This window comes from Tursiops truncatus, chromosome 20 (assembly GCF_011762595.2).
Source record: "Tursiops truncatus isolate mTurTru1 chromosome 20, mTurTru1.mat.Y, whole genome shotgun sequence".
NCBI classification, from domain to species: domain Eukaryota; kingdom Metazoa; phylum Chordata; class Mammalia; order Artiodactyla; family Delphinidae; genus Tursiops; species Tursiops truncatus.
In genome coordinates this window covers 34400785-34424244 of record NC_047053.1, presented here as the reverse complement: position 1 = coordinate 34424244, position 23460 = coordinate 34400785, and the positions used below count along the sequence as shown (strand labels likewise).

Below are 23460 nucleotides of genomic sequence, written 5' to 3'. Positions count from 1 at the left end.
TTAGTTGTGTCATGCGGACTCAGCTGCGGCATGCATGTGGGATCTAGTTCCCTTACCAGGGATCGAACCCGGGACCCCTACGTTGGGAGTGCAGAGTCTTAACCACTGGACCAGCAGGGAAGTCCCACATATTGTGTTCATTTTGTGAAAACCCATGCACTTTTCTGTCTGTATGTTACACTTCAATAAAACATTCACATTACAACAAAATTAAATGGTGGCCCAGAGAGACCTGTGAACTTGCTCAGGGTCACACAGCTCTTAGACCGGCAGTTAAAGTCCTAGGTTCTTACTCCTGCTTTGTTCCCCCCCATCTATGTGGAGTGGGAAGAAAACAAAACCACAGTTGCTGTTATAAAAGCTGACAGCAGAATTCCCCTGAGAGGAGGCTATGCTTGGGAAATAACTTTCTGGGCTCTCTCTGGACATGAAAGGAAGAGCAGCCTGGCCCCAGCTAACAGCCTGGAGCACTCGGGGTTTCAGGGGAGAGTTCTTGAAGAGAGATGTGGGCGGGGCGGGAGGGTGGGGGGAGACAGAGAGACAGAGAGAGGCTGAGAACCAACAAGATGGTGGGTAACCAGGGTGAGATGAAAACATGGCGGCTGGCCGTGAGAGGAGAGGGCAGCCGTGGGGCTTGAAGACCAGTGGTATCTGATATTCATCACTCCCCTCCCTCCTCCAGCACCCCCACCCCGCAGGAATGATCCTCCACCTTCACTGCCTTGGGTGACTAGTATTCAAGGAGGAATTAAGGAAGGAGGGGGTGCATTCCACACCTGGGCTGACAAAGTGCAGGGCCAACAGCCCACAGGTGAGAGGCAGAGAAGACAATTCAGCAAAAGCCAGACCCTCGGGGTGGGGGGCTCATGCTCTTCCAGTATGATTTTTTTTTTTTTTTTTTTTTGCGGTACGCAGGCCTCTCACTGCCATGGCCTCTCCCGTTGCGGAGCACAGGCTCCGGAGGCGCAGGCTCAGTGGCCACGGCTCACGGGCCCAGCCGCTCCGCGGCATGTGGGATCTTCCCGGACCGGGGCACGAACCCGTGTCCCCTGCATCGGCAGGCGGACTCCCAACCACTGTGCCACCAGGGAAGCCCCCAGTATGATTTTTATTGTGAGAAGGGGAAGGGTGAGCCTAGAAATCTGGAGCACTCGAGTTCCCTGGGTGACTGACCCTTGGGTTTCATGTGAGGCAGGCAGGGGAGCTTGGATGTGGTTTAGGGCCCATTGCACTCAGCTAACTTCCCCAAGCCCTTTCCTGCACTGGTGCAGGCTGTAGAAGGTCAGACCTTTCAGCCAGATGTTACACAGACACACTAACACCGTGGAGCATGTCAGTGACCAAAGGCCAAGATGGCTGGAGGAGGCCATGGAGATTCACCTTGCCGACATCTGGGAGCTTGAAGGAGCCCCCCTTCCCAACCCACCCCCACCCCTGCCCTGTCCAGGCCTATCCTTGGGTGGAAGGACTCTGACACTCAAAGAAACAGGGGTTCAAGGCCCCAAGAGAAGAGTCAGCAGCCCTGAGGAACTGAGACTGAAGGCGGCGGGGGCGGGGGGGGGGCTTCAGCTCCCCCCAGGGCAAGTGGGAGGACGCTTACCACGTATCTCCTTTGCCTCTCACAATTTAGAAACCCCAGTCACCTGCAGTAGGTCTAGTTTGTTGGCGCAGAGGTGCAGGACCTCTCTTCTCTCAGACCTGTCACTCACAGGACCCCAGTCGATCAGCAGGAAGACTGCAGGAGGCAGTGCTAGACCATTTCTTTCTCACTGATGAGGCTCTGAGAGGCTCCAGCCCAGACACAGCTGGGAAGTCATGGGGGTGCAGGAGAGGCCGGCCCTGGGTGAGGTGGCAGGAGGGCAAGGAACGTGCTTTGCTCCTGGCGGTTAAGGAGGCTCCAGGTCGGTGTGGGAGTGCGGGGGCAGCAGTGGTGGACACAGCCCCCAAGAGGGATAGGACCCTCCTCATGGAGGCCCGTCTCCAAATGTCACCTCCTCCAGCAAGCCTTCCCAGATGCCCTCATTAAAGAGGCTGTCCCCATCCTCATCCCCAACCCGTGCTCCCAAACACAGGCACACCAGCCCCCCACCTGAGTGGAGGGCCTGCTCTGCCTGTCTCCCCACTGAGCACTGAGTGACCTCTGAAGATCAGGGCCAAGGGCTCCTCCGGGTCTCCCCCAGGCTGCCGAGGTGCGCTCCGCACAGGGCAGGTGCCCACCAGCACTTTCTGGGTCAACCAGAGACGGGTCCACGCCACCTGGAAGACTTCCTGAGGGAGGGGGCCCCGGAGAGGCAGGAGGACCTTCCAGAATTTAGGGGAGAAGAGGGGGTGCTCGGATCTCCTCTGACAGCCACATGCCCACTGAACCCTGATTCTAGGGCAGACCTGCCCTTGCTGCCCTGGCTGGGGACCAGCCCATCCCCATAACTAGTCCCAGCCAGGGAAGCCCAGGTCTGGGGAGGAGAGGCCGTGACTGGGCAGAGGGCCCATCCTTCCCTGGAGCCCTTGGACCCACAGGGCCTGGAGCCTCTCAGGCCCACAGCCCCTCCCCCCGCTGGCCAGAGCTGAATGGGGCTCCCCAGGAGGCAGGCGGTGCTGCTTCCCCCTCTGTCCCCAGGGGTGTTATCAGGGAAAGGGTGGCCTTCAGGGAAGGGGAGCAGGTGTTTGCCTGGTTGGGAGAGGCTTGGCTGAAGTTCAAGTTTAGCTACTTAAACATGCCAAGGGGGAAAGAGGTGTTGTTTGCTCCTATGTTGCTGCCTCAGACCTCCCAGGGCACGGGTGGGGCCGGACGGGACCGAGAAAGCTGAGCGTCTGGGTCCTCAACACGCTATGGGGATGCACAGCCACTTCTCCTGGCCCGGCTCCTCCTTCCACCAGACCTCTCTTGGGTGGGTGGCACCTGGATTCTTGTCCCAGCCTGTCCATGCAGAGATGAGAGATGAGGAGAGAGGGGACAGAGAGGCAGAGGAAGACAGGACTAGAAGGCAGAGGTGGGTGATGGGGGCAGAGGAGGGGACAAGGGAGAAGGCTCGAGAAAGCTCTCGGGCAGAGGCCCTGGGAGTGGAGCAGGGCTCCCCAGTTTCCTGGCCCAGAGGGAGGGAGCTACACAGGTCTGGTCCCTGTACACTGCCCAGGAAGAGTATCGTAATTTTCTGGGGCCGGCCCCTGCCTCTGGCGCCCCAGGGCAGTTCTGAGGGTGTGTCTGAGGCTGCCACGCCTGACGGGGCGGTGTGCCCTGGGTGGGGGCCGCTTGTGAGGCCGGCAGGCCTGGGACGGCACCCCCAGCCCTGTCAAGCTCCTTGCTTGTTTTTTCCTGTCAGCTCTGCCTTCAGGGACGGCCTCCCGCCCAGGATGTAAGGCGGGCAGCAGCTTGTCTGACCCAGCCTGGCCCTGGGGGAGCCCCCCTCCTAGGGGGCTGAATAACCCAAGCCAGTGTGACAAGAGAGACTCTTCCCACCGTCATCCCGGGAGCCAGGGAGGGCCCCCTCCCTGCCCCCAGCTCTCCGACCTCTCCCCTGAGAGCAGGCCCGGAGCCTCTGGGATGCAACCAGATTCCTGCTGGGCTGGTGGGCTGTGGGAGGATCAGTAGGCTGGCTACTGTTCTCTGCATCTCCCATCCCCCTCAGAGGGTGAGCCAGGCTCCTGCCTCCTCCGGCTTCCCCTCCCCGTGTCCAGGGCCTGCTTGCCTGAGTGAGACAAGAGTAATGGATGCAGCCAGGGCCTGACCCAAGTTCCTTGGCTCTGGGCCCAGCGCCAGGAACACAGTCCGTAAATATTTGGGGAGTGAATGGTGCCCGCCCCTCCCCACACAGCCGACTCATATAGCCACAGAAGGCTTGGTGCCCGTCTTCATCAGCCTTGCTGATGGATGTTCTTCCTAAAATCTAGCCTCCGTCCTTCAGGGGCCCCTTTACTTGGTATTGGGACCGAAATGAACTGGTCTGGCCTTTGGAAAGTTAACCGTGGTCCTCACCCCGCTCCACTCTGCCCCCTCCTGGAGAGTTGTCTGCCCGCTGTCACCCTGTCCGGAAGGGCTCAGCCCTGGGTGGGCGCCCCCAAACTCCTTGGGAGTCCCCTTTCCTGCCCTACTGGGAGCCTGGAGGGGAACAGCAGCCTTCAACTCCCCCTCTCCCGTGGCCTCAGATCAAGACAACAAGGATGTCTTTTGAAGGAAGTCTCTGGACAGCTCCCATGCCAGGCAGCTGGGAATTGGAGGGAACCGGCGGCCGCCGGCTGCAGGGGGATGGCTGAGGTAGTCTCAGGGTGCTCCCCGCCCGCACTCCTAGAGCCTTGGGACAGGCTACGGAGCAGGAGAGCTGGAGTCGGGGCAGGCAAGAAGGTGCTCGTGTGTGCTCTTCCAATTTTGCTCTGTGGGTCTGCCCTCACTTCATGATACTCCCCTGGCCCACTGTCTTGTCATGCAATATGCATGGGATAGAGTATGCAGTAAGTAGTCAATAAATGTTAACCATTATTACTAAGACTTTTAAGACTCAAAGACCAAGTTCTCCACGTTCCCTCAGCCCTGAGTTCCGGGTGTGCTTCTCATTGCCTGGGGGAAGGAAGGCTGTGTAGGAAATAATATACTTTGGGACTGGACAAACCCCTGCCCCAACCTGCCTGCCCTGAGCAGGCCGACCTGCTCCCAGCCACTGTTGCCCTCCCCACCGGGTTCTCATGGGACCCCAGATCTGGGGTCTGCCTCCATAGTCCTCCAGCCTTGCCAGCCTGGTGCCCATCCCACTTCCAGGAAGAAGGACGTAAACACTGCTGAGATAGATTAGAGCCCCAGCATCCTCTCCGGAAGTACCAGGATACTTGGGGTTCCTGTCTGGGTCAGGGAGGTCTGGGAATTCCTAGGGCTTGGGTTAGGGAGCCCAGGGAGTGGGGAAGCACCCATTCCAGGAGCTAAGGAGAGAGGGAGCAGGGTGGTCCCACCCAAAGGTGGCATTTAGACCCCTACCACCTCTGCCTGCATACCTAATGGGTGTGAAGTGGTATCTCCTTGTGGTTTTTTTTTTTTTTTTTGCGGTACGCGGGCCTCTCACTGCTGTGGCCTCTCCCATTGCGGAGCACAGGCTCCGGACGCGCAGGCCCAGCAGCCATGGCTCACGGGCCCAGCCACTCCGCGGCATGTGGGATCTTCCCGGACCGGGGCACGAACCTGTGTCCTCTGCATCGGCAGGCGGACTCTCAACCACTGCACCACCAGGGAAGCCCTCTCCTTGTGGTTTTGATTTGCATTTCCCAGATGACTAACGATGTTGAGCATCCTTTTTTTTTTTTGAGCATCTTTTTTTAAAGCGCTTATTGGCCATTTGTGTATCTTCTTTGGCGAAATGTCTATTCAAATGCTTTTTAACCACCTTGCTGGCACGAAGCCACTAGGCTGTCCTGCCTGCATCCATTCTCCCCGTAGCAGCCTGTCCTTTGCTAAGTGAGGTTCTAGCCAGGCTCTTCCCTGCTTAAACCTTTAATGGCTCCCCACTGCTTACAGCTGAACTTGCCAAACTGTGTCCTGTGAAAAGTGTTTGGGGAGAGGTCAGGAGAAGTTCCTTTGAAGATGGTTCCATGGTCAAATTATGGTCACAATTTGGGGAAATGCTACATCCTCTCACCCATGCCAGGAGTTTGCCAACACATGTTGGCCCAAGGAAGTCCCAAGGCAAACATTCCCCTCCTTAACTCAGCATTTCCCAAACGAATTTGATGATAAATTCACACTCTCCTCACCTTGTATTTTCTTTTTCACAGCTTTATTGAGATAGAACTCACAAATCATACAACTGACTCATTTAAAGCATGCAATTGAATGGTTTTTAGTATCGTCACAGAGATGTGCAGACATCACTAGTATCAATTTGGGAACATTTTCATCAGCCTCAAAAGAAACCCCATACCCCAACCTGTCCCCCTTATCCCTCCCTCTCGTCTCTGGACAGCTACTAATCTACTTCCTATCTCTGTATTTGCCTGTTCTGGGCATTTCGTAGAAATTGAATCATACTAGATGCAGCCTTTTGTGAGTGTCTTCTTTCACTCAGCGAAATGTTTCCATGGTTCACCCATATTGTAATGTGTATCAGTACTTCATTCATTTTCATGGCCAAATAATGGTCCATAGTGTGGATAAGCTACATTTTGATTCATCAGTTGATGGACATTTGTGTTGTTTTTACTTCGGAGCTATTTTGAATAATGCTGCTATGAACATTCATGTACAAGTTTCTGTGGGAACGTGTGTTTTCATTTCTCTTGGGGTATATACTTGGGAGTGGAATTGCTGGGTCAAATGGTAACTCTATGTTTAACTATTTGAGGAAATTCCAGGCTATTTTGAAGCCATTGCATCATTTTACATTCCCACCAGCAGCGTATTAGGGCTCCAGTTTCTCCACATCTTTGCCAACACTTATCTGACTTTTTGGTTCTAGCCATCCTTGTGGGTGTGAAGTGGTATCTCATTGTGGTTTGATTTGCATTTCCCTAATTATTAGAGATGTTGAGCATTTCTCATGTGCTTGTTGACCATTTGTATGTCTTCTTTGGAGAAATGTCTATTCAGATCCTTTGCCCATTTTTAAACTGGGTTACTTGTCTTTTTATTATTGAATTGTAAATGCTATTTATATATTCCAGATACAAATCCCTTATCAGATATATGATGGATCAATATTTTATTTCATTCTATGGGTTATCTTTTTGCTTTCTTAAAGGTGTCTTTTTATTTATTTTTATTATTTATTTATTTTTATTTATTTAGGCCGTGCCACATAGCATGCAGGATCTCACCCATGCCCCCTGCCGTGGAAGCACGGATTCTTAACCACTGGACCACCAGGCAAGTCCTTAAAGGTGTCCTTTGAAGCACAACTTTGATTAAGTTCAGTGTCTCAGTCCATTCTGGCTGCTATAATGAAATACCTCAGACTAGGTAGCTTCTAAACAACAGAAATTTATGTCTCACAGTTCTAGAGGCTGAAAGTCCAAGATCAGGGTGTCAGCATGGTCAGGTGAGGGCCCTCTTCTGGGTTGCAGACTTCTTGTTCTAGCCTCACATGACGAAAGGAGCTAGGGAGCTCTGTGGGCCTCTTTTATAAGGATACTAATCCCAGTCACGAGGGCTTTGCCCTCATGACCTTATAACCTCCCAGAGGTCCCACCTCCTAAAATCATTGCCTTGGGAATTAGGATTTCAACATATGAATACGGGTGTGTGGGGGGTGGGGACACAAACATCCAGCCCACAGCATTCAGTTTATCTATTTTTTCTTTTGTTGTTTGTGCTTTTGGTGTTATAACTAAGAGTCCATTGGCAAATACAAGACCACAAAGACTAACCCCTATGCTTTCTTCTAAGAGTTGTACAGGTTTACCTCTTACATTTAGGTCTTTGATCCATTTCGAGTTAATTTTTCCATATGATCTGACGTAGTGATTCAACTTCATCCTTCTGCATGTGAATATCCCAGTCCTCCCCTGCAGTCCACCTTGTATATTTACAAAACCTCCAGTAGCATCTCATGGAACCCTGGTGCTTCAGGGAACACCAATTGGGAATTGCCAACCTATATGATCAGGTCCAAGTTTCTTAGCCTAGCCAAGACCTCTCACCATCTGCCCCCAACTGGCCTCTTGCTGTTCCTTAGACTTGCACTGGGTTTTTCTGCCTCCAGGCCTTAGTATATACTGTTCTAACACTGCATCCAACCACTATCACATTCACACACACCATCCACCTTTTCCTACTGAAATTCACTCATCCTCTAAGGGATAATAATAGCTAACATTTATGAGCACTTGCTAGGTACCACTTTCCTAAGCGCTTTATTCGTAGTATTATCTCATTTAACGCTTACACTAACCCTATGACGTATATACGCCTATTATCCTCATTTTATAGGTGAGGGAATCGAAGTTCAACATGGGTAAGTAAACTGCCCAAGGTTGCACAGTTAGCAAGTGATGGAGGGAGAATTTAAACCCAGACCGTCTGCCTCCAGAGGCCCTGCTCCAACTAATCACTGCCCTCCAATCAGCCTTCGTTTATCACCCCCACTCTGCCCACTACTTCATTGGTACCAAAATATATTTACTGAACTCTACTATGTAGTTTGCTGAAATACCAAGTTAGCAAATGAGTAAAAGAATGAATAGAACTGCATTGTCAGAGCTGGAAGGGCCTCAGGCTTCCTGGAATGTGGGGTACACTCCAGGATAACAGGCTCTGTGACTCACCCAGGGTCACAAGGTGGGGCAGAAACCATGTCAGGACGAGGTCTCTACCTCCTGCTGGTAGCTTTGATGCCATGCCTGCTGTGTCTCCATTCAACATACGTTTATTGAGTTCCTTGCCTGTGCCAGGCCCCAGTCTGAGCCCCATCTGAGACAAACAGAACAAGACCCCTGGGACCCTGCCCTGTCTCTCTCCCCGGGGACAATGGGGCTTAGGCCTGGCAGGGTTCCTCCAGGGTTTCAAGGGCCATTCCCTGGGCTCCGACCCAGCTTTCCCTGTTCCCTTGGAGGAAGCGCTGAGAATGGGAGATGGCAGGCAGTCAGGGGCACAGAGCTGGCCGGGAGGAAGGGCCCCAGCTCCAGTTCTTTTCCTGGCACCCTTGTTTGCTGCGTGTCCCTGACTTCCGGTGGTTGTTTCCGCCCCACCCATAACCTCCCTGGCTGAGTGGGCAGCTGGCCTGGGACTGGAATTCTCCCACCATCCTCAATTTCAGCCATCTCTCGGATAGGCAATCCCTCAAAGCCCAACAGACCTGGATGAGAATCTTGCTCCCTCCACCAGCTGCATGACCTTGGGCCTGTCACTTTGCCAGTCTAAGTCTTTGTTTCCTCTTCTGGAAAAGGGGACAATGGGACTGACCTCACAGGTTTGTCATGAAGAATAAAAGACATAATATACATAAGGCGCCTGGCACAATGAGACTCCCAATACAAAATGTTATCTCTTTTCTCAGCCTAGCTCTTCCCACTTTCCTCCTCCAGGAAGTCTTCCAGGATGCCCTCTTTCCCCTGTCTCCCCATCCCTGTGTTGGGGTCCCAGTCTGAGCCCTGGGGAAGGCCAGTTGGGCTCCTGCGTGATGGAGGTGCTATGATGGGACTCTCCAGGTGCTGATCTCTCCATGAGCTCTCAAGTGTCCATTTCTCTCACATAGACGTATCCATGTCTCATAGGGAATGGGGCTGAAGGGGATCCACAGGGAGCTTCATGAGTTTTTCAATGGACCAGTTCAATTCAATGTACATCCTTGACCTCGACTTCAAGCAGAGCACTGTGGTAGGAGCTATTGGCAGGGTGGAGAGAGAGGGGAGTCTGAGCTTACTTTTCCTGGAGTATTGAGCTATAGGGGGAGAGATAGCCACTGCCACCCCCACACCCATTGCAATGAAAAATAAATTTTGTTGAGCTATTACTATGTGATAGTCATTGTGCAAATTCTTTTACTCTCCACAATGACTCTATGCTTAGGGTGCAATTTTAAACTCAATTTTACAGACATAGAAACTGAGGCACAAAGAACTTAAGCAACTTTGCTCAAGTGAATAAGTGACATCTGGCCAAATGTGACAAATGCTCTATCAGAGGGAGAAACAGGGTTATGCTGGAGCAGAAAACATCCACTGAGATCCAGGGAGTCTGGGAAGATGATGGGTTTCAGCTGGCCTTGAAGGAAGAGGAGTTGTTCATGGGCAGGAAGAAGTAGGAGCACTGCTTGCAGGCAAAGGCCTCAAGAAGGGGGCGAGGGCTTCCCTGGTGGCGCAGTGGTTGAGAGTCCGCCTGCCGATGCAGGGGACACAGGTTCGTGCCCCGGTCCGGGAAGATCCCACATGCCGCGGAGTGGCTGGGCCCGTGAGCCATGGCCGCTGAGCCTGTGCGTCCGGAGCCTGTGCTCTGCAACGGGAGGGGCCACAACAGTGAGAGGCCCACGTACCGCAAAAAAAAAAAAAAAAAAAAAGAAGGGGGCGAGCAGGCGTTTGGGGGATGAAGATCTGCCTGGCAGTTGGGGCTGTGTGGGGAGGACGGGAGTGCAGCGGGCAAGGGCAGAAGGTGAACAGGACGGTCATGGAGGACCTCAAGGCCCCGGCTGAGGATCTGGGCTCCGGGTTTGGTTCTGCAAGGCACCCAAGGTAGTGTTTTAAGTGGAGTCAGATCAGAGGAGAGGAGGAGGGCCTCCTGGGGCCAGGTGACAATTGTCTAAGGGGAGAGAAGGGAAAGATATGGTGGGTAGCCCGATGCCAGGTGCTCCCTGGGTATGATCTCAGCCTCCCAACAGTCCCTAGAGGTGGGCATGATCATCACCTCTTTGTAAATAAACTGAGGCTCAGAGCTGACCAGAGGTGGGTTCGAGGCTAATGGCACTGGGGTGGGGGCCCTGTTCCCTAAGGTGAGGCCAGGCCCCAGACCATGTTTGCCCACTGGCGGCGAGGGTGGGTGTGCAGTACTCTGAGGTCTTCTCAGGGTGTCTGTGGGTGCAGAGAGGAGGGTGGGCATGGAATGAATGAGGTGGGGCTTCTGGGGTTACAAATGGGGTCACCAAGAGAGCTAGAACAACAGGGGGTCAAAAGGAAGGCAGGGCAGAGCTGAGGGGCCGGAGCCCAGGGTGCAGGTGGTGAGAGGCCTGCGGGGGTTGGGACCGCAGGGGTTGTCTTCAGTGAGTTTGTGGTGGGCCTGGCTGACCACTGGCCTGATCAACAGCAGAGCTCAGGCTGGTGCTCTTGGGGAAAAGCCTGGGTTTGGGGTACAAACCTTGGAGTCCCTCCTGGCCTCTGGCCTCCGTGTCTATCTCTAGCCCTGCCCTGGGGCCTCGGGCAGATTGCCAGCCAGACCTGCACCTCCACGTAGGAGGCCCTAGAGGTCCCCGACTCGCTGGCTGTCCTTACTGCTGACTTCTCCCGTGTGCCCTGCATCCCATAGCCACCAACTCCTGCCCACACTCCTCGTCCAAATATCTTGACAGTCCACCTACATCTCTACAGTAAGGCAGCCCCTCACCCCTTCTCACTTCTCTCTCCACATCAGCCCCAGATGGGTCTCCCTGACTCCCAACCAGAGGAAGCTTTTGAATCCACAAAGGCTGTCTGCTTACTCCAAGGCATGAACCCATCACTTCCCTTCAGTGCCAAGGCCAGCAAGCTGAAGCCCAAACTCCAGGCTCTAGTGCTTTCCTGAGCGTGTCCCTTACAGCCAGCTGTACTTGTGATTACTGCCCAGTGTCCTACCTACTGCATCTCAGTGCCCCCCACCTCCCCACACTCCACTCGTAAGTTCCCTTCTCAGCAGCCGTGGTGGACTGTGCTCTCACCCATCGCAGAGCTATACCTGTCGGGGGCGTGGTCCAGAGCAGTTCAGCCACTTCGGGAGTGGCCTTCACATCCTCCAAGCCCCATCTGACTCTTTACCTCAGATGAGTCCCTGATGCCCAGGACGATCCCCCAGAGAGAAAAGGCCAAGCCCCTGGGGGATTGTTTTACAGGAAACTGAAATCTCCATCATTGCCCTCATCATGGTAACAGTTAAGCAAAGAGGGCAGTGCCAGGGCCTGTCTGGAACCCCTGCCTGCCCCGCCCACTCCCCACTAAATCATTCTTTGTCCCAGCTCTTCCCCCAGCACCATTTCCTCCCTGCCACCACCACTCCCACCTTCATGGCTGCCTGCGTCATTTTATACCCCAGGGCCCTGGTTTCTGTGTGTGATGCTGTAACATCCTGCCCCATCCCTGCCAGGTAGGGCTCCCCGCCTTTTAATAGCAACCTTCAGGAAACAGGCCCTAAGCCACAAAAAGGTTGCCCAGTGGTGAGAATTTCTGTGATCCCGGCAGGAAAGGAGAGGGCCATGAGGAGGAGGAACGTCTGCTGTCTCCCAGATCAGAGTCCAGAAGGGTGCCCTGCCTTGCACATCAGACTCTGGGTCCCTAGAGCAGGCTTGCACCTCCCCGCTCCGTCTGCCTTGTAATCTACTCTTTAGCTCACTGAAACTTGCAAGCAGATTTCAAATCAGCGGCAACTCGCCCCACTGCCCTTCTTGCCGCTGGCCGCTCAGGGGTGAGGTCCCAAGTGAGGGGCTGGTTGGGGACGGGGCGGTGCTGGGATGAGGGGCGAGAGCTGGGAGGAGGCTACAACCTGCGTTACTCAGGGCCCTGGCCCGTCCGGAGCGGGCGGGGAGGAGGAAGTGAGTCAGTGGGCACAGCAATTCATGCCTCAGAATTCTGACTTTCCTTTTCAACCCACTGAGCCAAGACGTTTGTCCCAACAGGATCCTGCGGTGGGGGAGGGGAGGGGAGGAGAGCGAGAGGGTATTTATGAGACAGAGCTGGCCTCTCACTCACCTCTACCAGGTTCACTTTTTTAGGGCCATAAACAGTATGGGACCAACTGAATTCAGCCAGACGTGCAGTGGTTGAAGACCTACTGTGTGTGAGGGACTGTCATGGGTGCTGGAAATACAGATGTAATGGACAGTGAGTACAGCGAGTACTTAGTGAGCGACTTCTGGGTCCCAGTTCTGCTGTTTTTCAACAAACCTGTGAGTCTGGTATGTGTGTCCAATTTATAGTGAGGAAACTGAGACTAAGAGGTGAAGGGACTTGTCCAAGGTCACGGCCCTATCAGTCTCTAATCATACCATGAGCCCAGCCTACAAGTCAGTGCAAGGTCTGGAAGATGCACGAGTGATTACATCTGTGTGTGTGTGTGTGTGTATGTGTGTGTGTGTGTGTGTGTGTGTGTGCGTGTACACAGGGGTGCAGGGGGCAGGGGTGAGGGAAGGAAGTGAAAATTCATGAAAGAATTCAAAGAACAAGTGGATATTTCCCAAGTGAACGAGGGGGTGTAGGGAGGCAGAGGTATCAGCAAGTGGCACGGACCAGCCCTGGCGTGTCTGTGGAATCCTGCCAGGGGCAAGGCGCTGCGACAGAGGCTGTTACAGGGGAGCAGGCTGTGGGGACAATGGGGAGGTGCTGAGCCCGTTCCGGACGCTCAGAATCTGGGAAGCCTGTGGGTGGCCAGCTGGAGGTGACTGGCAAGGGTTGAACATCAAGGCTGGAGCCTGGAGGTGCTTGGGTGGGGGTCATCAGCATGGGGGAGGATGGTAATGCACAAAGGGTGATCTGGGGAGGCAGAGGGACGAGCACGAACAGCAGCCCGGGGTGGGCTGAGGAATCTCGCAAGGGGGTGAGGGTGCTGGGCAGAGATAGTGCGGGAGGAGGGCCAAGAGAAGGTGCAGAGGTCAGTCAACAGGGTCACTGCTGCCACCCCAGAGAGGTCAGGGGCAAAGGACCAAAGACTACTACCGGGCATGCCCCCCAGAGGAGGCTGGTTCCCAAGTGGATAAGGTTTCAGTGAGATGAGGGGGCTGAAACCAGGTTGGGGAGGTAGAAGGGACCAAGACAACCCAAGGGCAGAATCCCTACTCCAGAGAGAGCAGACAGGTGACTTATCTCAAGGATGTGACTTCTAAGCTGTGTGTGTCCTGGAAGAACAGAAGGCAGCCAAGATGACTGGGGGATGGGGGAAGCAGGGTGCCTGGAGGAGATATTCACACCTCTTGCACCTTGGGCATCTCAGTATTTTCAGCTGTAAAGTGGGAGACATCTCCACCTCATAAGGTTATTAGAAGATAACATACATAAAGGGCGGGACACACAGTAGGTGCTCAATAAATGTAAGCTTCCCTTCTGAATTCAGATGTTCATAAAACATTCAGAGACACATAGTCACACAGGCAAACAGGTGTGAATGTGCAAGGGACCGTGTGCACAGATACATGTTCCCATCAACATGTATATAGGAGTGCTCCATAGACAACCACACATGGCCCTCCACCCTTAGCAGTAGCTCTAGGAAGTTAGTAGGAGTGTGTGGAGGAGGCAGATGAAGCCCCCCACCTGTCCAGATTTCCCACCTGGCCAATAAGAACCCTGCCAATAAGAAGGCATCTCCCCAAGAAATGGCAAGGCCCTAGGGGGCTGGTGACTCAGCTCAGCTGGGGCTACCAGGTGGGTCCCCGTGGCCTCCCAAACTTGAAGAGGCCACCTTGGCATGAGGTAGAGAATGCTATAGAGTCCTAATCTCCCAGCCAGGAGGGCAGGGCTTGTGCAGCAAGGCCAGGCCGTGGCGGGCAGCAAGGGGACCATGGAGAGGGTTGAAGGAACTAGAAAGACAAAGGGGTGGGCCAGCAGGGAAGTTTCCTGATGTCTGCAGCCTGCTCGCCAGGCCCCTGTGGGGGTCACTGCCCATTTATCCCTGGAACCCCTCTGCTCTTTCCCTCCCCCACCCGCTGCGTACCCCACCACACATGTACCTGAAGTCCAAGTCAAATCAGCGCCCTGGGTCCTTCTCACTCACTCTCTCCCTCCCTCCCTCTGCCCCTGCCCCTGCTCAGCCCACTTCACCCATTGCCTAAATGATTACAGCAGCCCCTTCCTGCTCCCCAGCCCAGTTCGTCTTGGCAATGCCAGCGTCACGCTGTAGCCAAAATGTTCTTTCTAACACCCCCATTGCTCCATAATCACCAGCCCTGAAACATAATGCAATGTTTAAATTTGAGAGCTTTCAGAACGTGAGGCCGGGATGAAACCCTGGCCTCCTGAAGAAGCCCTCGTTCATCTTTGAACCCCTGAGGCTTCTCAGCTCTGTGCCAGTACATAGCAGGTTGTCACGGAATGCTTGAAACTGACAGATTCTGAGCCAGAGAAGTTGCCTGGCCTGGATGTCTTTCCTCCCCCACATCTGGGGCACAGGAGAAAGGAAATCTGATAAACCCATTCATGCTTCACTGCTCCTCCCTCCCTCCCCAGTAATTTGCATTTTCAATTCATGTCAGAGATAGAGACCTGAGTCTTAGTTCCACAGCTGAGATTTGGTCCATTTAGTTCAAGGAATATTAGGAGCCTTGGGACACAAGGGATGCCAGGTGAGGAATAATAAGGGATTCCTTCCAGCCTTTCGTTTCATAGATGGGGAAACCGAGGCCTGGAGGAGGAAAGGAACTTGCGCAAGGTGAGAGGGCAGAAGACAGCCTGCATCCAGCCCTCGTGGAACCACAGTTCCACTCCATCCATATCTCTCCATCTCTGCACTGACCTTCCTATGAGAAGTGAGTGAGCAAGTGGTGTGCTCTGGGGCTCTGGAAGAGGGAGATGGGGAGGGGGGGAAGTGTTGTGTGTGTCGGGGGGGAGCAGCAGAGGAAGGCTGGTATGAACACAGCAGGCACTGAATAAATGGAAGGTACCTTTACAGAATATGACGTTGTCATGTTACAACTGGGAAAACTGCACCCCAAGTTAGGCCCCAACTCTTCTGCGTTCTTCTCTTGAGGCTCCCTCTTGCTAATAATCCTTTCCTTCTCACTTGTCCAGATACTCCTCCTCCAGGAAGCCTCCCTGACTCTACAGCAGAACCCACAGTTTGTATGTTGTCATGTTTGCCCACAGAGGCAGATGGACCCCATCCAAGATTTGGTTCAATGTCAAGACTGATGATGCCACACACACACTAAGAGGGAATGAAAAGGTTTATTACTTACATAACTGAGGTCTCTGCAGGAGCAGGGCTGGCTTCTCAAACAGGTCCAAAATGGCTTGAGAGAGCGAGGAAAGGAGATTGGCCTGGGTTTTTACTGTGGTGAGGGAGTGAGGCCAGGTGAGCATTTGTGAGGAAAGTGGCTTGCACGGTTCGAATCTCCCATGGACGCCAAAGGAGGCAGCACAGCACCCAGGCTTTCTTTTTTTTTTATTACCAAGCTATGAGCTTGTCCAGGTGGGAGGCACAAGGGGAAGAGGGAGCGGGGACGGCTTAAAAGGTGTCAGCAGTCAAACATCAAAAACTGGGCTCAGGGCTTCCCTGGTGGCGCAGTGGTTGAGAGTCCACCTGCCGATGCAGGGGACACGGGTTCGTGCCCCGGTCCGGGAAGATCCCACATGCCGCGGAGTGGCTGGGCCCATAAGCCGTGGCCGCTGAGCCAGCACGTCCGGAGCCTGTGCTCCGCAACGAGAGAGGCCACGACAGTGAGAGGCCCACATAACGCAAAAAAAAAAAAAAACAAAAAACAAAAAACAAAAAACTGGGCTCAGACTCCTCATTACACATGTTATTCTCCTTGTTTACATTTCTAGGTGGGTCCCTTCTCTACTGGGAAGGGTTGGCATCGGTCAACTGAGGGATGAGATGAGGCTGTGGATGATAATGTCACTTACATCAGAGGATTCTGGACCTTTGGCATGAACTGGGGATTTCTCTTTCTGCATCTCTCCAGCCCAGAGACCCCTCCAGTCCCTTCATCCCTCCATTCCCATTCCATCTCCCCCAGATCTGTCTGACACTCCCCCACATTCCTTAGCTTGGGCCCTCCCCCTACCAGGCACCCGTGCTCCCACTCCCACATTCCCTCTGGACACTCCCCAGAGTGGAAAAACCATCCCTCATCCCTTTCCTGCTCCCAGCCCTGGGATCGGACATGCTGGTCATTCCTGTTTGGGATGGCCGAAGAGATAACACCTGGCATGGAGCCCATCTGTCATCACAGGACTCTCAAAGCTGTTTCAGGTGGGGCCCCTGTCCACACTGAGTGTCCACCCTGGCCCCTGGGCTCCTGGCCCTGTCTGCTTCCTCCTTCTCTAAGAATGAGGTGGAGGACCCGGCAGCCAGCTGGAAGGAGAGCGAGGTAACTGTTCAACTTCCATCCAGGTCAGCTTCCTGTTCCTTGGCCCCACATGTCCTAACCCCTGGAGACTCTGGGCCGCAAAGCAGACCATGGAGAGAGGCTGGGCAGCTCTGAGAGTCAAAGCTTGGGAACAAATGCTGCTCCAAGGGCAGACAGGGATGAGTGTCCTCTCCCCAAACACCGCAGAGAACGCTGCTATCACAGCTGCTTTTGTTTAGGCATGTCTGGCTTTCTGACCAACATCTGGAGTTTGTCTCTTAAAGACACAGCTGTGGCCAGTGGCCTCCAGTCCTAGCTCTACCTCCCATGAGCTGCGTGACCTTGGACATCCATGTTCCTCAAGTCAAATGAGGAGTCAAATGAGGCCAGGAGAATATGAGAGTCTGCAGGTGAAAGGATTCATAAGCACAAGTTCATCTCGAGTCCCTTCCCAGGCTCTGAATCTAATTCTGTACTCCAAATTCTTTGAATCTAATTTTGTGCTCCTAATTCTTTATCTTTTTCCTTAAAGAGGGCTCCAAATTGTACCAGCTTCAAGGCCCCACAAAACCTAGATCTGCCCTGAGTATGGTACAAATGTTAATTATTAGCATAAGTGGTCAAGAAGGGCGGCTCAGATAACACAGGATTAAAATCCGAGTTGCATAGCCTTCAAGTTGCTTAACCTCCTTGAGCCTCAGTTTTCTCATCTTAAAACAGAGATAACACCTCAAAGATTGCTGTGAGAATTTAATTTAATAATATTTGTGGGCTTCCCTGGTGGCACAGTGGTTGAGAGTCCGCCTGCCGATGCAGGGGACATGGGTTCGTGCCCCGGTCCGGGAGGATCCCACATGCCGCAGAGCGGCTGGGCCTGTGAGCCATGGCCGCTGAGCCTGTGCATCCAGAGCCTGTGCTCTGCAACGGGAGAGGCCACAACAGTGAGAGGCCCGCGTACCTCAAAAAAAAAAAAAAAAAAAAAAAAAAATGTAAAGCACTTAGCATAGTTTCTGCTGCACAAGCACTACTATATGGTGGTTTTCTTATTATCATAAACTCTCAGAGATAGGGGCTCTAAAATGAATTTCAAGGAAGTAAGAGCTGAGAACTGAACTCCTGGACCAAAATAAGAAAGCTCCTTTAGCCTAGAAAAAAGAATGGTCAGGGGAAAAATGGGTCTTTGTGCTGCAATAAGGGAAATCTTAGTCAGACTCAAGAAAATACAGAGTGATCTCTTTAAGTTCCCTTTCAGTTCGATTCTTCTGCGGATAACCAGGCCTTTGGGCCTCGCCCACCTAACTCCTCCACCTTGGCGCCACCCACTACACACCAGTGGGGGCTGGAGTCCCCCGCCGTCTCCAAACGCTCGGTTGGAGCCTGCGTGGTTGGAGGGGGCCTTTGGAATTCTGCTGGGCTGGGCCCTGAAGGCAAGGGTGGATGAGAAATGGGTCCAGTCTGGGCCCAGCTCCCTGGCCACGCAGACACTCTAAAGAGAAGGGACTTCTTTCCACATCTACCGGACATCCATGATACAAAATAGATATCAGAAGGCGCAGCCCTTTGGGGAAAACGCTGTCTTGTTGCTAATTACAGTTAGCGATACTTGGTTATTACCAATGCTAAATATCTGTCTGATTTTGTTGAGCCACCATTCCCAGCTCGGATCGGGGTGGGTGGGAGCGAGTGGGCAAGAGAAAGAAATCTTGACAAGGACGGTGAAGGGCTGCGTACGAGGAAGAACGCCCAGAGACCGCTAACCTTCTCTCAGGGGCTCACAGCGCGGCGGAGGCGAGGGCATTCCAGCCAGTGGCTTGCGGATGTCGGCTCCCAGATGCGCCAACGCCGGGGCTCTCCAGCCGGACCCACAGAGGTGGCCGCGTCCGGAACGGCCTTTCCAGCGGCTGTAGCCTCCGCAGCAAAGCAGCGGGACAAATCCCACCCCCGGCCCCGCCCGTCCAATCCATCTTGCTCGGGAGGCGACGCTTCTCGGGAGAAACAAGGGGCGGGGAGGGGTAATCCAAGCCTTCGGGGGCTCCGGACAGGTGTTTGGGGGAGAGGGCGGAGCCGGGTTAGGGAGGATGGAGAGGGAGGGGCGGTGCTGCCCCTTTAAGAGGAGGCGGCCGAGCCGGGACCTTGTCTCTTTCCCCGGAAGGAAAGCCTAGCCCCGGCTGGGCGCGCAAGGTGGGGAGGTGCGGGGCTGGGCGTGGAGAGGCGGGGCGCGCGCGGTGGGACCCCTCCTTCCCGTCCTCCTTGCTGTCGACAGGTCTGCCTGCCCAGATCCGCTGCCGAGCCCGGATCGGAGGCGACAGTGCGGCCAAGTGGGCGCGGCCGGCACGAGTTGGGGGGCAGGGTGCCCGGGGCAGGGGGGTGGTGACCCGGGACAGTGCAGGCGGGAGAACAGACCCGCGGACCTCAGAGGGGAATCTGAGAGCTCAGACCGTGAGCGGACGTGAAACTGGCCAGGGCTGGGGGCCAGAAACTGATCAGCGCTTCGGGGCTCAACTAAGCGGACGCCAGAGTGTTCTCCGGTGGCGCGGGGGAGCAGGTGAACAGGTCCTCACTCCCAGCTCCACGCTCTCACGCGCTCTCGCCCGGGCCCCGGCTCCCGTCCGCAGCCATGGGCCCCGGCCCCAGCCGCGCCGCCCGCGTCCTACGCCCGATGTTCTGCGCGCTCGCCTTGATGGTGGCCGCCAGCGACCGCGTCGCCTCCGCCTTCAACCTGGACACCCGATTCCTGGTGGTGAAGGAGGCCGGGAACCCGGGCAGCCTCTTCGGCTACTCGGTCGCCCTCCATCGGCAGACGGAGCGGCAGCAGCGTTACCTGTAAGTGAAACTGGCCGGGGTGGGATGGGAGAGTGTGTGAACAGGGTGCGGATCCCGAGTGGAGTCCAAGCCCTGGGCCAGCTGGCTTCCAGGCTCGCAGGCCTCCAGCTCTGGGGAGCGACGATTAAGGGAGCGGAGACCTAGGCAGCCCTTCTGCTGCCGAGGCTTGGCGGGAAGTAAAGGGATTGGGTGTGGGATGGGGGGCAGTAATTATTGGCAAGTGCTGACCCGGCCAGAACCTGTCTAGACTCAGCCCCTCAGGCCTTTAAACCTCTCTTGAGAGTAGAAGTGGGGTCCCCGTTTCCTGACCCCCCTCCCATTCAGTGAACTGGGTGCTTAGTATACCGAATGCCTCTTCTCTCCAGGGCTGGGAACTGGGGAAAACTGCAAGATAAACACCTTTCCCCTTTCCTGGGAAGAACCTACGGGGACATGCATTTAAGCCCGCCCCCACCTCGCACATAGTCAGCGGCCCGCCAGCCACACCCTCTGCAGAACCACACTGAAGGGCCTTCTCAACTGCTTGGCGGTTGGAGAGTGAAGTGATGGGCGAGTCTGGGCGTTTGGAGCTGTCCAGGCGCTCCTTCTGACCCCTTGAGGATGCAGAAGTAGAAGTGAGAGGAGCTGCTGTCCCAACTCCTGCTTGGTCTTCTGCAACCTACCCCCACCCCCAGCAGTGATGCCCTCCCACCAGACGTCCTCCTCGCATTCCATGGATTCATGTTGAATCTTCAACCCTGAGTGTGTTTGTTTTGGTCTCAGGAGGGAAATAGTGTTTTTCTCTTTCTTCTGTTCTCCTTCCCCAACAGCTGCAAGAAGGAGGAGAAAGAGCTAGGCAGAGGGGAGAGAGGGGAAGGAGCGCATCCAGCTGCTTGGGTTGCCACCCCCGCCCCCCTTAGTCATGCCCAGTGGGGCATGTCCAAGTTTGAGAAGTTTCTCTGCATGGGCTCAGCGTGCTGAGGTTGGCAGTTAGGGGAAGAGGCCGCTGGGGAAGGTGAGGCTGCCACGGGAGGGAAGGTTGTTAGGACGGGACAGGCAGGCCCTCTTTGGGCAGTAGCCCTTCTGGTTGACCTACCGAGATGTCAAACCCTGCTGAGCAAGAGGACGTGGTCGGATAAAGGGTGTGTTGAAACCTTTCTCAACTCTGGCTGGAACCTGCAGAAACTTGAGGAAGTTGCAATGTCCAAAGTTCAGACTGCCCCAGCCTTGTTCCCTGCCCTCCTGGTCCAGCCCCTGCCCAGGCCACCTACCTACTTGGCCTCAATTCCATCTAGCTTCTGCAGAGGCTAGGGCCACCACACCCTTCCCAGCCTGGCCCTAGCAGCTGCGGTCTGGCCTTAGCCACTCTTCCATCTTTTGGAGACCCTAAGTGATCATCAGCACACGTTTCTATGTTGGTGCTCTTTCTGCCCCAGCCCAGAAAAAGATTTTCCGATTTTCAGTGCTGAATCTGCATGATATGAGGCAATGGAGTGTAAAGAGAATATCAGAAAAGCAAGGGTAAATAATGGAAAGCTGGAGTAAATCATAGCTTCTGTAATCACACACACCCCCCCTTTTTTTTTCGCTGTGTGACCTTAAGCAGGATATTTCTCTTCTCTGGGCCAGTTTTCCCCAAGGAGAGGTTGGGTCTGGATCTATGTACTCCTTCCTGCCTCTGTTGGCAACTTGGCACTGTGGAGAAAGAAGAGGCTTCCGAGTCCCATTGCCAGTTTCCTGTCTTGAATCTGTCACTAATACCTGAGTCTTAATTATCTTACACGTCAGGGGGAGGGGAGCCACACGCCTTCTTCATGGGGTGACGGTGGGCTTTTAATGAGATAATTTGTGTAAAATGCTCTGCATCTGCCTTCTTCGCCCAGGGGCAGCTGAGGGCTCTTGTGCTGAAGCTGGGACCTGGATGCGCCCTCACTAACCAAGGACCTCACCCAAGAGGGCTGAGCAGAGGGGTCCCACTTTTCTTCCTGGGCAGCTAGAGATGGCATTAGGCCTGCCAGGAGCCCAGAAGTTTCTAAAACTAATGAATCTCGGAGAGGCAGGTAGTCTAGATAGCGTTCTGGGGGACTCACTTGGGTATCCTCAGACTTTTCCAGGGGTGGTTCTGCATCTTGGGTCATCTCCTCATCTCACTGAATTCTGCCCCGTGACCCTTTGGGAGAATCAGCTGGGCCAGCTGGGCTGAGCTACAGCCAGCTGTATAGCCAGATGTAAACAGCTGCCTGAGTGCACAGCCCAGGGCATCCAGCAAGTCAAGTGGCGGTTTTGTTAGCTTCAAAGTCCCTTTGGAAAAGGGGGAGGGTTCATGATCCTGAGCGAAGTCTTAGCCTGAAGTTCACTGAAGGTTTTCAGGAGATGCAGGGATCCTGGAAAGTGTGTGCAAAATCTTGCGTGTGTGTGCCTTGTTCTGGGGCCTGGAGGAGGGGAGAGCATAGCTTTCGTTATGTTCTCAAAGATGGCCTTATTCCAGGAATGGTTAAAAACCCAGGTGTGTCTTTGTTCCCCATCACCTTCATCTCTAGACTGAGGTTCCATGCCCACAACATCGGAGGCTTACTGCAACCCCAGTCCCAATTTCGCAGCCTCTGGAGTGAGGGGTCAGGAGCAGGACAGGGAGCCAAGGTTCTCTGGGCTTCTTGGTGAGATACATGAGGACCCCTGGGTGAGCAGAGGGACTCTTCCTCGGGGAGATGGTCACTGACCTCCCCCCCTTCCCCCAGCACCTGTTCTGTCATTCCCTCCTGGGAATCCAGGTGTCCTGGTCCGGCCTGACCTTGTGGGCTATGGGACATACCTCTGGGGCTCTTGCCTGGAAATGAGGGTGTCTGGGATGCCTGGGGCGGGGGTGGCTGCAGCTCCTGGAAGATGAGGTCATACCTGAGGTAGGCAGGAACTAGGCTTACTTGCTCTCCTAAAACATGTTTCCCTGGGCAGGGTAGGCACCTGGCAGCCTCCAAGGCTCGTGCCAGAGGAAATGGGCATAGCAGCTGTGGCTGCAAGCAGAAGGCGGGGATGCGTAGTGTCCTTTTTCTCTGGCTGTCTCCAATGACCAGGCCAAGCCAGAGAGCTTAAAACTGGGCAGGAGGTAAGGGAAGCCTGATCTTGTAGAAAGTGAAGTGAAAGGGGCTTGGTCAGAACTAAACAAAGAAAGAAGAGGATGGCGGTAACAGCAAGGGAGATTGAGGTTAAATGACATGAAGAATGCCCTAAGGGATCAATGTGGAAAAATACTAAGGAGCCAGGGAAAGGGAGAAGAAATGAGAAAAACAGCCTTGTTCTTTATTGTTGGAGGCTTGAGCAAGGCCTCTTTCTCCTGTCCTCTCTCATTCTCTCGCTTTCTCCGGCTTGTTGCTCTGATTCTAGGGCTGCGTCACCAGAGGGGAAAGGGAGCTGGGGGGCAGCGTAAGGAGAAGTAAGGCGGGGATGGAGAGGACTGCAGTTTCAGCGACCGCAGGAGAAGCCTCTGGGGACATGGCTAACTCAGTCAGGAGGATTGGCACAGAGCTGGGATCCAGGCATCTGAGAGCTGCCCCCAACCCACCCCAGGGCTCAGAGCTGGAGTGGGCCCCCTCCCCAACTGGCTTCCTGGCCTAAGGAGTAAGGCATGGGGGCCCGCTGGACCCTCATTGTTAACTGAAGTCTTTCCACTGGGGCTACCCCAGTGCCTTCCTGAGGTGAGGAGTCTGGGAAGTTGAATCCTACAGGCTGTTTCTCTGAGCATCACCCCACCCCAATATCCCTCAGGGGGCCTTCTTCTCTGGGGTGAGCCAGCCTGGTGCCCTGACACCCCTGGGCCCCATTCCCCTGCCTCCTGTGATTCCACTGCTTTCTACCTGGCTGTTCATTAGCTTTGAACTGCCCCAGGAAGAGTGATGGGGCAGGAGTGAGAAAGTGCTTCTCCACAACTTGGGGCTCAGGGGCCTCCACAAAGGCCAGGAGGGGCTGTCTGGCCGGAGCCTGAGGATAGGGTGAAGAGGCAGCTGTTTGA

The 23460-nt window shown here is 54.5% G+C and overlaps 1 protein-coding gene and 1 long non-coding RNA gene across 4 annotated transcripts in view; one reads left to right on the top strand and one right to left on the bottom strand.

Annotated features, from left to right (window-relative positions):
- Positions 1-8485: 8485 nt before the first annotated feature.
- Positions 8486-18644, bottom strand: LOC141277408 (uncharacterized). The gene is made up of 3 exons (XR_012328781.1): positions 18411-18644; positions 15537-17610; positions 8486-9904 (listed from the first exon to the last, which is right to left on the bottom strand). It is a non-coding gene; the product is annotated as an uncharacterized lncRNA (long non-coding RNA).
- Positions 18645-18843: 199 nt separating this feature from the next.
- The window catches only part of ITGA3 (integrin subunit alpha 3), a 29680-nt gene continuing 25063 nt past the window's right edge, over positions 18844-23460 (top strand). Inside the window, exon 1 of one of the 3 annotated variants that reach the window (XM_033846743.2) lies at positions 18844-19475. In XM_033846743.2, the coding sequence (XP_033702634.1) occupies positions 19270-19475 (206 nt within the window). In that variant the 5' untranslated portion in view covers positions 18844-19269. Of the gene's footprint in view, positions 19476-20070; positions 20090-23460 lie in introns of those variants that run through there. The other 2 variants (XM_033846742.2, XM_033846744.2) reach the window with 2 other exon arrangements.